The sequence below is a fragment of a genome, unplaced genomic scaffold, assembly GCF_019419815.1.
Source record: "Pyrus x bretschneideri cultivar Hongxiangsu unplaced genomic scaffold, Pyrus_bretschneideri_v1 Contig1, whole genome shotgun sequence".
Lineage (NCBI taxonomy): Eukaryota > Viridiplantae > Streptophyta > Magnoliopsida > Rosales > Rosaceae > Pyrus > Pyrus x bretschneideri.
The window spans coordinates 5392042-5409454 of NW_025999390.1; the positions used below are offsets into that span (position 1 = coordinate 5392042).

Below are 17413 nucleotides of genomic sequence, written 5' to 3' on the forward strand. Positions count from 1 at the left end.
CAGGTCTACCATCTCCTCCCCTGCGCTGTTCGCCACACCATCACGCCGCCAGAAACTGCAGATGACCTTGTTCATTCTTTCATAGTAGACGTTGGCTAATTTTTTATTTTTTTTTAATCGTCATATTCCTCTAATTTTGCCAACTTCGCTTTGGTACTTTTCTGATATTCAAATGGGAGTCGTGAATTCGTACTGTTGTTTCCATTGCATTTGCAGCATGATATCATTTGGTGTCCAAATGGTACAAAGCTTACTAGAGGTAGCCTCAAGAGACGATAAATTTGGCCCAATTCTGAGGTCAACAGGATTTTTGTTCTTCATTATTGGTCTTCTGCTGGTGCACCACGATTTGAAAAGCCGATTATCGAAAGGTCACCTAAAATAGCAAACATTGGAGGACATGGAGCATAATCTAGGAGAGGAAAAGGATGCCCAGCTTAAAAAGCTAAGAGAGGAAAGGGGATCATGAAACAAGATATGTTGAATCAATCAATAGAGCTAGAGGCCACTAAGGAGCAAGTTGGAAATTTGAGGAAAGAACTGACTGAAGAGGTGAAGGAACACAGAGGACTGCGTGCGGAGATGGATAAGCTAGAAGAAGTCATAAGAAATGAATCCAACAAACAGGTACTTCATACAAATAATTATATCTTAATTTGATCATTTGAATTGTAATTATTGTATTGTGAGTAGTATCAGATTATTTGTATAAATTCAAAGTAGTTGATTACACAATAAACATGGAAAAATCTCTTGGTTAGTGGAATTGTATGAATTCAAAAGTACTTGGTTACACCATATACATGCAGTCCATAAATCTCGCAGTAATTAATCATGATCATTTGTTCTAGGATCTGGTTACAGCATATACATTCTCAGAGAATAATGAATTAGATCAACCAAGAACTGCAAAAATTGAATGGGTGCCTGAAACGGAGAGCAACTCTGCAAAAATCATGGAATACACTGTAGTAGAGTATGACTAGAACGACTTCCACAAACATTACATTAAGATTAGTTCGGTATTCAGTCATCCCACTTCCATAAACTATGTCTACAATTTCTTCCACGTTTGGTAAAATCCTATTTCATTTTTACCAAACCCTATTTCATTTTCTTACCCATATTGTTTCCAACAAAATCTTTTGTTGGTCGTGGTTTTGTACTTTTCTGTTTCTCTAAGATTCAAATGGGTCTATTTGTCCTGTAAAATTCAAATAGGACTAGTTCTTTTTCAATTCACGAACTTATCTGTAAAATTTAATGACACTAGCTTCTCCAGTAGAAGTCAATTGCGGCTAGTTCTCTTTTATTAATTATTTCCATTTGCAGCATCTTAGTTTTTTTTTTTTTTTAATTCACAGACTTTTCAATAAAATTGATATGACAATGTTTTTTTTTTTTATTATTATCAATATTTACACTAATGTTGCATTTGCAACTTCAATGGGATAACCTGCTCCCATAAGTCTCGACATTACATTTAAAATACTAATTACACTCCAAAATATTGAATTTCAACTCATCACATTGACAATCAAATAGATTAGTTCTTCGTCTATGTATTCAGCCATTCGACTTGCCATAAACCTTCCTAGTTAACTTGCCTAATAGCCATGAGAACTGTTTCCTGATTAGCTTTTCCACTGGTACAATGTTGCGTGTAGTAATGTTGTGTTCGAAGGTGTTCATCACCAACCTTACAAGTTGTCAAATTTCATTGACATTGTACTTTTCAGATTTCTCATGTTTGAAGGTAGATCGAAGTTTATTTGTCAATAGATTTCCACTTGGTTCCACAGCCCATAGTGCGGAACCAAGTGGGAATCCATTGACAGATAAACTTCGATCTACCTTCAAACATGAGAAATCTGAAAAGTACAATGTCAATGAATTGACAACTTGTAAGGTTGGTGATGAACACCTTCGAACACAACATTACCACACGCAACATTGTAGCAGTGGAAAAGCTAATCAAGAAACAATTCTCAGGGCTATTAGGCAAGTTAACTAGGAAGGTTTATGGCAAGTCCAATGGCTGAATACAAAGACAAAGAACTAATCTGTTTGTTTGTCAATGTGTCGAGTTGAAATTCAATATTTTGGAATGTAATTAGTATTTTAAATGTAATGTCGAGATTTCTGGGAGCAGGTTATCCCCTTGAAGCTGCCTCTAGTAAGGTTTGAACACTAAGATTTACGATGCTGCAAATGCAACAGTAGTGTAAATATTGATAATAAAAAAAAAACATTGCCATATGAATTTTACTGAAAAGTTTGTAAATTAAAAAAAAAAAAAAAACTAATATGATGCAAATGGAAATAATTAATAAAAGAGAACTAGTCGCATTTGACTTCTACTGGAGAAACTAGTCTCGTTAAATTTTACAAATAAGTTCATGAATTGAAAAAAACTAGTCCTATTTAAATTTTATGGGACAAATAGATCCATTTGAATTTTATAGAAAAGTCCGTGAATTAAAAAACTATGATGCTACCAATGGATTGAACACTAATAATTAATAATTAACAGAAAAGAGCTTCACAGAAAAGTACAAATCCATAACCAACAAAAGATTTTGAAGAAAACAATATGAGTAAGAAAATGAAATAAGGTTTGGTAAAAATGAAATAGGGTTGTTACCAAACTTGGAAGAAATTGTAGATGTAGTCTTCCAAGAGATTAGAGATCCTTGTCTTGTTTTTCCATTTTTCTATCTAAGTTTGCAGAATGCTTGGGTTTGGAGATCTCACCCACAACTTGCATGACACGATGAGAATGTGAGACTCTCTCCCTTCTCAGTTCATCATCATCTTCCTCTTCCATTACAAACACCTCATTTGCACCATCCTCGAGATTGAACAATTCTTCATCTTCCTCAAACAATTTTTTCTCTTGTTCATCGATTTTCTAACAATCTCCTTGAATAAGACATTGTAAGAATGAACGAGGATTCTAAGTTAATTTGAGTTTGGTGTATGACTTAGGAGGGATGTAGGGCTTATATGGACAAAAAAGAAAGGATGGGGTTGTAGATAATGTCACGTGTCATGACGTGATTAGTTAAAAAATTTATCAAAATCTATTCTAAAGGATTCTAAATAGATAGTGACACATAGCGCGACAAGATTAGTTCAAAAATCTTATCAAAGTCTTACAAAATAATGACACGTGGCACTACATAATTGGTTAAAATTATACTTAAAAATCTATCCACTAAAATTGTACTTTCGGATAATGACACGTTGCGTGACAGGATGGGTTAAAAATCATATCTGAAATTAAAAATAAAATTATTTCTTTATTATTTTATAATAAAAAATTAATAATAGTTTAATATGAATTCACTATGCTATTCAATTTATGGATGAATATGTACTTGGAAAGTTATTATTCATTGCAATCAATTACTATTCATTTGGGTAGATTGAATTGACTATTGCTTTGGGATTTTTAGAGATGGACTTGCTCTTAGTTTAGATAATATCGAATATATTAAAAAACATGGAAATATTAAATCAAATTATTAAAGTTAAAACCCACGTAAAAAGGATATACACTCCGTTATAAGTGAGTTTCTCTCCCCAACAAGATCCTGAAAAACATTCAAAGTCCGTTCTCATCTCAATTTCAAGATTACAAAGCTAATATCTAACCTTTTTTTAATGAAAACAAAGGGCAAGAGCATTATGATTCATAAATAGAGCATACAGAAAAGTACAAAGAGTAAGATGGCAACCAAAAAAATTGGGCCCAATAAGAAGAGACTTTAATTTCTAAGTAGTCTTTTTTCTCTTAATTTCTAAATCCTATGATGCTGTTCTTGTGTACTCCAAAGCTTTAAACAAATGACCAGTTGATGAACATGAAGCAGATGAAGTGAGCAGTTTCTTCTTCATTCAGCACCTTCCATGCTACTGCTCTCTCGTACGAGATCGGCCTTCCCATGCTTGACATGCATATTCCTCCTTGAAGACACATAAAACCCTGCAGCCCCCAGTATTTGAGTAACGAAAAGGTTAATTAATCGCCAATTTCAAAAGTACCGAAAATCTTAGTTCATACGAATGTTAGCTGGACTTCAAAGTAGTATACCTGCTGCATTATCTGCGGGAACTCGGAGCGTAGTGTCTTCCTTCCATTGTCATCGAAAATCTTTTCCAGCGTAATGTCTTGAAGTACAACTAACGTCGTCTCAAGCATGTCCAGGCTTGCCTGGTTTGCGAATGACGAATGTAAAAACTGGCATTGCCTGCATAAATCATGCAATTAGATTATGGTAGGGGTGCAAGGGGAGGAGCCAGATTGTTACAGAAGGCATGAAGTTAAATGCTTCATCGTATTATAAAAGCAAAGATGAACGGTAAGCAATTTACTTTCATAGACCAACATAATATTGCATCCAGGTGATGCCACAGGGATTTGAGAATGGACTCGCTTCCTTCGGTTTTTAGTAGTTCTACACCTGGATAGTGTTGGATAAATATCAACAATCAATAATAAATTTATAGATACTAATAAATAATAAATGTGAACAACTACGGACGTCCGCAGAAGAAGAATTTGATATATTAATTATCAATTCATTAGTACACCCCAAAGTTCAAACCCAAGATTGAGCCCAATTTTATTCTCTATTGTTCATCACTCTAATCACTTTCTATAAAGGACAAAGCTTTATAAAGTAAATGAATTTTTTGGTAGTAACTAATGTGAGACAATAAAATTCTACTCTAAATTTCCAACCGATAGCACCTAACAAGATCAAGATTAATTGGCACATAGCAATCACTTTTGTCCAATTCTATAACGAACGATTGATGGCAGGATCCGGCAACAAGTGTCATACTAACATTACCACTTTCAAAAAAAAGTGTCCCTCCCAGGCCTTGGAATAATAGCATTTTCAATCAATCTATTACCTAAAAATATATAAGAAAATTAACGAAAAATTTAAAAAAAGCTTCTCTTTTAATGAAATATTATTTTCAAAAGGTATAATAAATAGTACCAGAAAAATATATAAATGTGATTTCTCGTTAAAAGTGAACAGTACCAGAAATGTTTTGTTAAACCTTCTAAAATATATATATATGTTACTTTGGGAGAGCCCATTGTAAATCCACCTACTTCTTAGGCCAGTAGGGTCCTTCAAATCTTTTAAAGAGAGAAAAAAACAAGAGAGCTAAAAGCTTAAAAGTGAAATGAGATGCACAGGCGTTGGCAAGAGAATAAAGGGATATAATTGACAGTGTAACCGTCTCCCCCAAGTCGCCCCTGCCGCATCTCTCTGCACATATCACAACGCCCGCAATCAAGAGGTTTAGTCGATGGGATGACAAAGAATACTATTTCGTCCAGCACCAGTCCAAACAAAGAGGGGGTAGGATTGTCTCCCCCTTTTTTTATCCCTCCTCTCCTATATGAACCGTTACGGTTAAACCACATCAACATTTTATATTAATTTTTTATAGAAAGAAAGACAAAATAAAGAATATGAGAAGAGAGGATGGAAAAAGGAAGAGAGAGAATCCTAGTACAACAAAAAGTTGGCATCCTCGAAACCAAACCAAGCAGACCAAAGGGCCGCCTGTGAGGTAGACTTGACGACTTGGCTAAGACTTCTGCCGCTGCCGCCACTGCTGTTTTCAAATATCACAGGTCGTCGCTTCTCCAATGACTTGTCCCAATAAGAAGGCTTAGTCCAGGGGCAGCAGAAGTATTCTACTTCTTCCAGCAGCAGAAGAAACAAAGAGAGGGCTTCCATGATTCTAACCCAAACAAACCAAAGAGACGGCTGTGAGCCAGACTTCACGACATGGCTTTCGCTGCTCCTGCTGTTTTCAGATATCCCACCTGCTACAAGAGACACACCAAATGAAGAATTAATACACAAAGCACACAATGAAAAACGACTATTCATTGCTGGGACCTAACATCAAGTTCCTTCATAGATGTAGCAACGGCTACTAAAAAAAGTATATACGTACCACTACTTGGTTTGTTTCTCTTCGTTGTTGGTACTGTGAAGGTGTTCCTCAAGTCAACGAGCCTAAGGTCAGAAATGCACCTAAGAAAGCAATCAATGGAGGCCATGATGATGGAAACACTACAAGGGGAAACGGTGGCCATCGAACGGGAAAAGGCGGTCCTAAAAGAGGAAACATCGGCCCTAGGAGTCGGAGAAGAAGGTCCTTAAAGCTAAAAAAGCGGCCCTAGAAGAGGAAAAGGCAACTTTAGAAGCGAAAAAGAGGCCCTAGAAGGGGAGAATGACCAACCACAAAAATTCATCACAGAGGCCAACAATCAAGTACTATATTTCATATAATTTCCCTAAAATCCAAATTCTATAAATTAGAACCAAGTATTTTTTATCTGTATTGTGTGTATATATATCTTAGTGGTTAGTATCATGTTCAATTGTAACTTCTAGGTTTGTTCATACCATACACAATACTAGAAGAGGAACATCAACTCAATCAACTAAGAACTGCCCAAATTGAATGGATACCAGAAACCAACAGCAACAACGCAAAAACAATGAAATACATAGTGATTGAATACAACGACAAAAAATTCCACAAGGCCTACCGCACATTTTCCACCACTACCAGGATAGACCACCAAATCCTACTTAAACCAAGACTTATCAAGCACGACAAGTTGACAAACAAATGGATGTTGTTCTATGATGAGTTCACACCCATTTCAAGTTTGAAAGCTATAGCCTTTGCACATCAAGAATGATTATAGTAGTAGGTGACCTAAACACAATTGAAAGGTACGCAATTTAAGATGGTAGGATAAAGCTCAAAGGCATGAAAAAGCCCTTATACCTCACTGATGAAAGGTTGTTCACAGATTTTAGTGATTACACCATTTTCTATACGTGAACAACTTTTCATCAGTGAGGTATAAGGGCTTCTTCATGCCTTTAAGCTTTATCCTACCATCTTGAATTGCATACCCTTCGATTGTGTTTAGGTCACCTACTACTAATCATTCTTGATGTGCAAAGGCTATAGCTTTCAGATGAGTTTTGATAGTACTCCTTATATTTTCTTTTTCTCCATTCATGATCACTTGAAGTTCCTTCCAACTTGAAATGGGTGTGAACTCATCATAGAATAACATCCATTTGTTTGTCAACTTGTCGTGCTTGATAAGTCTTGGTTTAAGTAGGATTTGGTGGTCTATCCTGGTAGTGGTGGAAATTGTGCGGTAGGCCTTGTGGAATTTTTTGTCATTGTGTTCAATCACTGTGTATTTCTGACCTTAGTTGACTTGAGGAACACCCTCACAGTACCAACAACAAAGAGAAACAAAGCTACTACTGTCCTCAATATCGACAGCAGGTTATCCCCCCTTGAAGCTGCCTCCAGTAAGGTTTGGACACTAATAATTACGATACTGCAAATGCAACCGTAGTGTACATATTGATGCCATACAAGTTTCACTGAAAAGTTTGTGAATTAAAAAGCCAGCCGCTGCAAATGGAAATATTAAAAGAGAACTGGTCCCATTTGACTTCTACCGGAGAACTATCTCGTTGAATTTTACAGGTAAGTCATGAATTGAAAATGAACTAGCCCTATTTGAATTTTACAGGACAAATAGACCCATTTGAATTTTGGTGGATTAAAAAACTATGAAGCTGTTGAACGCTAATAATTAATAGAAAAGAATTTCACAGAAAAGTACAAATCCATGACCAACAAAAGATTTTCAAGCAAACAAAATGGGTGACAAGATGACATGGGGTTTGTTGAATTAGTGTTTTAGCAAAGGTGGAAGAAAGTGGAGTTGTAGGGGGACAACGATGCGGGGGCTGATGGAGTAATGGTGGTGGACGTGGCGGGGGTAGGTGCGGCGACTGGATTTCTAACATTGGAGGCGGTCCTGGCGCTGGATGGATTCTTGGTTTGGTGCTTCATTCGTCCTGTAGTGTGGTGAATTCACTGAATAGTCACTGCCCCTTCTTGTCTGAAATCCCCTGGGTGTACTTGCTCTTGTTCCTCTCTATTGGACCCTCTTAGACAAATGGGCCCCGTCTAAACTCTCTTACACTTGGGCTTTTTCTTTTTAATAAAATTGTATAATAACGTGATTATATTTTATAGTGTACCTTGAAAAATGGGTTTGAAACATGTAGTGCATTATCTTATGTTCAAAACACATCGAAAAATCTCATTTTTACTTCACATTCTTGGATCATTTTCAAAGACAATGTGAAGTGTTGAGGACTGATGTGGTAATTTGAAGTTTTATATCAAATTTTGTATTTTTTTTACTAAACTGATAAATGTTATTTTCATATTTATACATGGCTTTAAATAGTTGTATTTATTAAAAAAAAAACTGTTGGAACAAAATTTTTGTTGGTTGAAATGTTAGTAGACTTAGGGACTCACCATTAAAATTAATTAAAAAAAAATTATGACATTGGCAAATGTCAAATTTAACTCCTAATCACAAAGGCTTCAAATTCAGGCAACATTGGAAGGTTTTTATTTATTTTTTTAATTGTCAAATACGCACGGTGATATCTCCACTTAGGATTTGACATTTTTTTATGGAGATGGTCTTAGGTATCATTCTCATCAAGGTAAATTTGAACCAAATTTTGTAGCTAGGCGATTGTGAGGCTAGAGCCCACTTCCTGACCCTTTAGTTTGGATAATATCAAGGGTGCGTTTGTTGCACCGGACTGTCTTGAACTGGATTAGCTTCAGGGATTAAGCTGGACTGGCTTAGACTAGACTAAGCTAGGCTAGTTTAGTGAAGCGTTTGGTGTAGTGTCGGACTAAGAAGTAGGATAATAAGAAAAATGAAAAAAAAAACCCATGATATATTACAAAATATTTTATTTTCTTCAACTTCAATTCCAACCAAATATTAACGTTATTCCTGTTAAACATTCCATCTTCTCCATGTTCAAAGTATGTTGGTGTCACTCAAATACCGTATTTAATCCAACCTCCTTCTTCTAGCAATTGCCACTAGTGCCATCTACCATACTAGATATTGCAAATTCTTGAGATTTCAGAACCAACAATTGATAATTTGTTTCACAGTTAAACAAAAACCCATCCACAACAAAGCAATCCATCACAATTTTTCCCCAAAAATATCAAATTTACACAAAAGAATCAATGTGGGTTTTGCGAATAAGGAAATATACCAACGAGAACAAATAATACAAAAGACATACATCAAATCTAGCAAAAACATATACATACATATATGTGTGCGTGTATGTACATGTGTGTATATATATATACACATATATATACAAACCCAGAAAATGGGGCTTTCTATAATCTCAACTTAAATTAGAAAGAACCACCATTGCAAACACCATTAAACCAAACGGAACATATTCAAAAAGCTGAAATTCATATTATATTACCAAAAAAATAAGCAAATATGAGGAAGATTGAGGATATATGGCATTACATCTTTCCATCTGAAAATATCAGTTCTTCGTGCCTAGATGGACTTCGCGACCATCATCATCTGAATTCAACCTCCTTCTGAGCGAGCTGACGCAGTGCTACGGCGGTGGTAGCCATCGTCGAGACTGAGATAGAGAGAGCGGGAGATGACCTTGGGAAATGGAGTGGGGTGGCGCCGGCATCGATCTAGGCCACAAATCGAATCGACCCATTGGTGGGTGCTAATTCGATTTTGGGATTTAGGGGTGGGTGGTAATGAGATAGAGCAGGGAGAGAAAAGAAGATCCATGCAAGGAAGGAGTGGAGGATTTGACGTCGAGGTCGTTGATCACGATGAGTAGTGAACAGACAAAGCAGACGAAGGAAAGGCTTAGTAGTCCGCTGCATTTTGGGGGTTTCGCTAAGAACCTCTAACGAGGTCTCTAGTCGAGGCGAATCCCGTTTAATCCCACTAAAACTAGTCCCTGGGATTACCAAACACAGGACTACACTAATTTTTAATGTAGTCCAATCCAGTGAAGGCTAGTGAACCCAAACAAACACCCTCCAAATGTATTAAAAAAAAAAAACATGAATATCTTGTATCAAATTATGAAAGCTAGAAGCCATGTAAAAAGGGTATACAACGGCTTGCTTAAGATTTCTTCTTATAGAACATTTTGTTTATATGCACTTTTCGAGATAAAAGAGATTTGTATGAAAGCGTTTGTAAAATATTTCAAAGCGTTTTCGATTAAATTGAATAGAATTGTGACTTTTCAAAAACTATGGCAAAGCAGTTTTAGTTGGATAATATCAAATGTATTAAATAAACGTGAATATCTTGAACCAAATTATTAAAGTTAGAACTCACGTAAAAATAATATACACCCCGTCGGTTGTAAGTGAGTTTCTCTTCCCAGTGAGATCCTAAAAAACATTCAAAGTCCAGTTCTTATCTCAACTCGAATATTACAAAGCTAATATGTAACCTTTTTAAGGAAGGAAAAAAAAAAAGAGGAGGGGGGGGCAGGAGCATCATGATTCATAAATAAAGCATAAAGAAAAGTACAAAGAATAAGAAGCAGCTTTAATTTCTAAGTAGTCTATCTTTTTTTGTCTTAATTTCTAAATCCTATGATGTCGTTCTTGTGTCCTCCAAAGTTCTAAACAAATGACCAGTTGATGAACATGAAGCAGATGCAGTGAGCGGTTTCTTCTTCATTCAGCACCTTCCATGCTACTGCTCTCTCGTACGAGATCGGCCTTCCCATGCTTGACATACATATTCCTCCTTGAAGACACATAAAACCCTGCAGCCCCCAGTATTTGAATAACGAAAAGGTTAATTAATCACCTATTTCTAAAGTACCGAAAAAGTAGTTCATCCGAATCGTTGCTGGACTTCAAAGTAGTATACCTGCTGCATTATCTGCGGGAACTCGGAGCAGAGTGTCTTCCTTCCATTGTCATCGAAAATCTTTTCCAGCATAATGTCTTGAAGTGCAATTAACGTCGTCTCAAGCATGTCCAGGCCTGCCTGGTTTCCGAATGTAAAAATTGGCATTGCCTGCATAAATCATGCAAGTAGATTATGGAAAAGGGAGGAACCAAATTGTTAAAAAAGGCATGAACTTAAATGCTTCATAATATTATAAAAGCAAAGATGAATGGTAAGCAATTTACCTTCAAAGAGCAGCATAAGATTGCATCCTGGTGATGCCAAAGGGATTTGAGAATGGACTCGCTTCCTTCGGTTTTTAGTAGTTCTCCACCTAGATAACACCTGAAAAGATCAAGATTAATTAAGCATATGGCATTCACTTTTGTCCAATTCTATGACGAACGATTGATGGCAGGATCCGGCAACAAGTGGTACTATCATTACCATATTCAAAACAAATAACCAATCTCCTTTGTAAGATAAGAACTTGCACTATACGCACCTATAGCTCTGACAAATCCAACCGGCAAGTGTTTGTGCTTCGGGAGTGCCAGGTGGAGGCCGGAAACCAGCATGAGAACCAAAACGAGAAGGGGAGAGCGCCAGTGCCACCCTCTGCACTGATGCTATGATACTGCGCACATACTGCCGAGCCATGGAGGCTACACTTTCTTGGAGGTGAATTTCAAATGCAAACTGGAATGCTATTGTCATTACAGACTTTGTATTGCCAGAGTGGCCAGCATTATCACCAGAAGCTCTGCTTCCTGCGGGTCCAACTTCAAGAGCTGAGGCAAGATCAAGCGTACGGTTTGGACTGGGAGTATCCTGCACAACAATTTAAGCATATAAGATACAATCGCACAAAACATATCAAACAAAAGGGATGGAAAATGAATTCTATAATAATAAAAGTTTTATGATATATCGTGTAAGATGAATGGTTACCATCCGAGAATCAAGAGGGATGATGCGGAAACCAGAAGGTAGAATTGGAGCATCATCCGAAAACGATGCATCGATGGGAGCAAATACTAGTTCAGAGCAGGTCCCAACGGCATTCTCATCCACTCCACTACACAGCTGGGGATTTGATGCAGCCAGAAACAGCAAAAATTAGTGACTATAGCCAGTAAGGATGTTAAGAACTATCAAATATGAAGAGTAAATATATACTGCAAATACTTCACCAAGAAATGTGTGGAGCATTACAGCAAGCACATTATGTTACAGATCAAATTGAAAAGAAAATATATGTACTTACTTGCAAGAGGAAAATGTCAGCTGCAGGCATAATCATGTCCTCTCGATAGTGCCCCATGTTCTCAATCTTAATGACCTCCATGAACTGTTTACAGAAAACCAAAATATATCAGAATTCAGACGGCAATAATGCTATGCTAAAATTTAAAAAAAAAAGGTACTAAATTAACGATAGAATGGCCTTTTACGGTTGACTGAAAAATCAATACCAGGTTCCTACCTCTTCGTGCTCAATTGTGTGAGCTAGGGGAAGAATAACCTGATCCCCGAAACTTCCAACTCGAGGCCCTAGCATGTTGCAGGGACCAGCTTTAACAGCAGCAGCTGAATAAGCATCAATGCTTCTGTCAGCCCACTCTGATCGGTGTTCTCGCAAGAATCTGAGAAGTATGGCTGGAGGCACATTCTGAAGGAAAAGGAAAGGATACACACAAGTCAATATCGATTCTGAAAACGTTTGTTTAAAGAGAAAGAGAGAAAATACCCGAAATGTAAAACAAAATCATTTGATATGTGCCTTCTTGATACTTTTCCAAGTTGCTGCTTCTTATTAGGTATTGTTGCAACTTAATTTTGTTAGTAATTGTCCAAAACGCATCTAAATCCTTACTTGGAGTAGCATGGATGCTTTGGCACATAAGACTGCAGTGCTCATAGATGGAACTCCATCGGTATAAAGATTTGCACTCATCATCTTGCCTGGAGACGAGTTCACAAGAAGGGTAACATCATCGACACCATCACTTTCTAGAACAGACCATCCCTCATCTGTAAACCCGTTAACTGCTTCGTTGAAACCCCTGCAATACAAAATTTGTTAGACTCCAACGAGGTGAAAGTTGGTTAACCATTCTAACAAATCATAAGGGGGTGAAATTGTAACGCACTTGCTCAATCTCTGACTAAGAGCACGGAGAGCTGCAGGCCTTCTTCCCCAACCGGCGGAATTAGGCTGAGAAACTTCTTGAGATATCTGCCTCAGGTTGCGTAATGCCTGCAAGAAGAAATATGTCCACATTACAACACAAGATGTATGTAGCTTCATCGTTTCTATGATTCTAACTTGTTTTAAACATTCTCAAGTAACAAATTTTTATATCCAAACAAGATGACATCGATCTGGAGAAAACAATCTTACTGCCATAGTTGTCTTCTGAGCAAGAAGTGTTGGTGACTCATAAAGCGGGCGCAACACTTCAGGTACACTCCAAGGCTGGTTTAAGCAATCAAATTAACGAGTCAAAATTGTGATCAATCAAGCCAAGGAAATGGCATTGCTTCAATATACAAAAGCCAGACTGCTCTGCATACCTCTAAATCCATATGATCAACAATGTGAAGGATCGAGCCACCACCTTCACAAGGTCTAATTAGGTACCCGCTCGGCAGCATTTCCGCTCTCACAAAATTCTGCACTGGTGGCATGCTAGGACCATTCTGTGTGTTGTTAAGTGATCTTTCACATACCTACCAACAACAATTACAGCATAAGAACCAAACTAAAAGTGGGTGAACTGGACAAAGTTACAAACAAGTAACACCACCAAATTATTGAGTGCTCATGTGAAAGAAACAAGGACATCTGTTACAAACTTCTAATCAAAATTGGATCGGGGGACAGTAACATACAAGGCTTATTGTATGTTTAGTGTCGCCCAAGTTCTATTTTTTATTTAAACTTCGTAACTTAGTTCCACTTGTGCAATTTCTTGACGAAAAATTAAGACATACCACGAGACTACCGTCTTCTAGAACCGATGTGTAGCGAAGCAACCAGAAGTCTCGAGCTGGTGCCAAAGTAGTGGGTGCATAGAGCTAAAGAGGCAAAAGCATTCCAGATTTTTGTTAAGCATTTCTGTTAATATTGATAAAAATGGAGATTAGAGAGGAGCTCATTGAATACCTGCATGTAAAGAAGTTCAATGGTTCCACCATTGCCAGTGGACATTACATTGAGCACATCCACAGATCGGCAGTTTCGGAACCACGAAGGCCGATCTTTTAGTATTTCAGCGACCTGTTTTCATGAATAATATCATTGATTAACACTTAATTACCAAAGATCAGTGCTTTTAATTTAGCAGACCAAGTAGAGAAGACGACGAACTTACTCTTGTAGGGTCTAGACCTACAAGGCCGCATGCACGTGCTGCCACACCAGTGCAACCGTGAGAAATTGCAACGATTCCAATGGAATCCGGACCAGGCTGTGCGGTTCAAAACACACACAAAGTACATAATCAGCAATGGCATTTTGGACCCAACAAACAAAAAGAATAATTGAAATTACTTCCTAAATTCTTTAGGAAAATGTGCATGACTAGAAATGGTTATAAACTTTTAATAAATAAATAAAAATAGAAGAATACTAAACAGAATAAAGGTCTATCTATAAATGGTTTATAGTTTGTTTTGGGTTCTCATTATTATTTTTATTGAAAATGTATAGCTGGTTCAATTTGTTCTGATGTATATCTTCTTTATTCAATTTTATTCGCTTTGAAAAATATTTTTTACACACTCATTTCTCTTTTATCCTACATTTTCATGCGTATTAATTATTCAACAACGTGCATAAAAAGTACATGAATGTGCAAAAATCACTTCCCCTGTACATTTGATAAACAGAGAACTTTAAAAGCCTACCTACGCCTTTATCAAAAAATTATGTGGCATAAAAGAATGCAAACAATATCCTTCCATTGCCTTGGGTGAAGCAAAAATAAGAAGAATGGGGGACCCAAAAGTGGAAAAGCAAAGATTAGTGTGTCCATAAATTTTGAGATAACGACATGGTTTGGAGGACTTTTTTGATGCTTTGAAATATTCGATACTTTGGATGGTATTTTGAGGTATAAAGATTGAAAATTTGCAAATAATCCCACGTGGGTTTTGTTCCAATTGATAAAATTAGAGATGAAAGAGAGAGAGAGAGAGAGAGATTGCAGATGAGAGAAATACCAGATGTTACGTAGTATTAAAGATTTTTCATAGAAGCTTAGCAAAGTTTGATGAAATTGTATTGAGAATCAAAAAAGATGTTGAGAGAGAGACCTTCATCCCAGGCAATTGGACCCACTCCACAGCAGTTCCAGTGGCCTTTGATAAAAACTCTGCTAAAGTTTCCTCTGCAATGGACAGAAGTCTAAAAAACACACAAAAGAAAGAAAGAACGAACAATCAAAATCTGATATATTCTCTTCTCTCAGCGGTCCAAAGCAAAAGCATATAAAATAAAATTAAAAAAATATGAAAAGGACGTAACAAACAAGAAGAATAAAATCATGAAATGGTGTTGAACACTGACCCTGCAGGGCTGGCATCCCTTGGTGGTGGATGCTGCTGTGCAGTCAAATGGTGTTGACCGCTCGTCACGACCGACTCACAACTCGTGTCTGTCGTTGCCAGAGTTGCCTGCAAATCCAACCACATAAAAAAAAATAAAAAAATAAAAAAGAAACTCAAAACCCCAATGCATGAGTAATGAGAATAATATAAGTTTGAATTCCCATTTATTGGAATTATGAGAAGAACAATTTTGATCCACCAAATTGAGCCCATAAAAGCGGGTTTCCCTTTTCAATTCAAAACAACTAAAAGTTCAATGATTTTCGCATTCTTATTTTCTTCATTGGTGTTTTCATTTAGTTATAAATTTAATATCGAGTGATTTAACGAGAACCAATGGACAAAAATTAAGAAATATTATGTATAAAAAAATTACTACATGTGATTTTAAGACTCAATTTTTAATCTTTTGCCCGTAGATTAAGAAGGGCTAAAAATTATCTATTTGAAGTTCAGTGACTAGAAGAGGAGTGTCAAAATCGCCACCTTCTTCTCGCTTTCTCCATTTGTGTAAGAAAAGATGAAATTTTTTCATTGAATGTTGTAAAGGATGGAGGTGAATGGTTTTACATTTTGTGTGTGCTGGCGGAAATAGCTGTTCTCATAGACCAGCTGAGACACCTGCTTCTGCAACCGATCATTCTCCTCCATCAGAAGCTTATTCATCGCCGTCAGCTTTCTGTTCACAGTCTGCAATCTCGACGCCTCCTTCCGCTGCTTCTCTCTGCATCTGCTCATCAAACACAACCACCCAAAAAAAATTTCAAAAAAGGGATCCAACCAATTGAGAAATTTGACTGCTTGATGAACAGAAAAGATATATTTTTTTTTTTTACCTGCGGTTTTGGAACCAAACTTTGATCTGCTTCGGCTCGATGTTGGAGAGGATAGGGCACTCGCGGATGAGCTGCTGGCGGCGCATGGAGCTCGGCTTCGGGCACTCATGGTACAACCTCTCTAAAGCTTCCACTTGCTCCGGCGTGTACCTTACGTACTTGCCATTGTCCATCTGCATCTTCATCCCACCATCTTTGCAGGAAGACGTCACAGCCATCATGACAAGGCCTCCTCACTATATAACACCAAAGTCACAAAATTTACATATGTTTATATGGATCTATAAGCACAGCAACCATACGTCGCGATTTTGGTACTCCCGTACGTTTACGCTGCACTTTGAATATAATTTTTTCTGTAATTCGCGGCGGAATGCATGAGACTAAAAGATGAGTGTTAAAATCACTAGCAGAATCATAAAGGAAGAACAGATAATTGAAGATTTTTGAGAAAAACCAACTTACAGTTTTGGATTTGCTAGGAAGGTTTTGTTGATGGCCGGAAGCTGGAGAGACGATTATTGTGTTTTTGTTGTTTCATTCATGCTCAGAGTTGTTGAGAAGTGGATGTGCTTTTGTTTTTGTTTTTTTCAATCCCAAACTGTGCTGTATGTGTAAATATGAAACCAAATAAATGTAGGAATAGGTTTTTAAGACGAGAAAAACCCCATAATTCCAGACAGAAGAGGAATAAAAGTGACCATTTCTCTCTCTCTCTCTCTCTCTCTCTCGTTTTCTGTTGCTTTTGCTGCTACTGTTGCTTCTGCTTTTTATTGCCGAACTGGTTTGTTTGGGCACTTTCCGACACTTAAACTCTCTCTTACCGACTGTCCTCTCTCTCTCTGAGTTTTCTGCATCAATACACACTTCGAAGTACATGCCATATGCGTATGCCACACGGTCAGTTGATTCCAATTTACACTCCAACAATCTTCGTGCAAAAATGAGGTATGCTTGGGAACCAATTTTTTAAACTAAATTTGTAAATTAAATTATGTGTTATTAATAAAAAATAAGCATGTTAATTAATAACTTAAATAATATTCTCATTATCAACAATCGTATCATTTAATTTATAAAATTTGAT

At 37.0% G+C, this 17413-nt stretch overlaps 2 protein-coding genes across 3 annotated transcripts; both read right to left on the reverse strand.

Annotated features, from left to right (window-relative positions):
- Window positions 1-3651: 3651 nt before the first annotated feature.
- LOC125467875 (homeobox-leucine zipper protein ATHB-15) lies at window positions 3652-17069 on the reverse strand. 2 transcript variants are annotated; one of them, XM_048581482.1, is made up of 19 exons: window positions 16792-17069; window positions 16327-16562; window positions 16061-16220; window positions 15450-15556; window positions 15197-15287; window positions 14254-14349; window positions 14046-14159; window positions 13874-13957; window positions 13454-13609; window positions 13281-13355; window positions 13030-13136; window positions 12753-12942; window positions 12363-12548; window positions 12144-12227; window positions 11828-11962; window positions 11382-11707; window positions 11122-11221; window positions 10856-11005; window positions 3652-3988 (listed from the first exon to the last, which is right to left on the reverse strand). In XM_048581482.1, the coding sequence occupies exons 2-19, from the start codon at window positions 16545-16547 to the stop codon at window positions 3842-3844; spliced, it is 2529 nt and encodes an 842-aa protein (XP_048437439.1). In that variant the 5' UTR covers window positions 16548-16562; window positions 16792-17069; the 3' UTR covers window positions 3652-3841. The 2 variants fall into 2 exon arrangements, with proteins under 2 accessions (XP_048437439.1, XP_048437431.1); XM_048581474.1 differs by lacking the exon at window positions 3652-3988 and adding an exon at window positions 10276-10748 and having other exon boundaries at window positions 16792-17068.
- Window positions 5358-6714, reverse strand: LOC125475964. The gene is made up of 2 exons (XM_048581490.1): window positions 5992-6714; window positions 5358-5860 (listed from the first exon to the last, which is right to left on the reverse strand). The coding sequence occupies exons 1-2, from the start codon at window positions 6131-6133 to the stop codon at window positions 5535-5537; spliced, it is 468 nt and encodes a 155-aa protein (XP_048437447.1). The 5' UTR covers window positions 6134-6714; the 3' UTR covers window positions 5358-5534.
- Window positions 17070-17413: the final 344 nt, after the last annotated feature.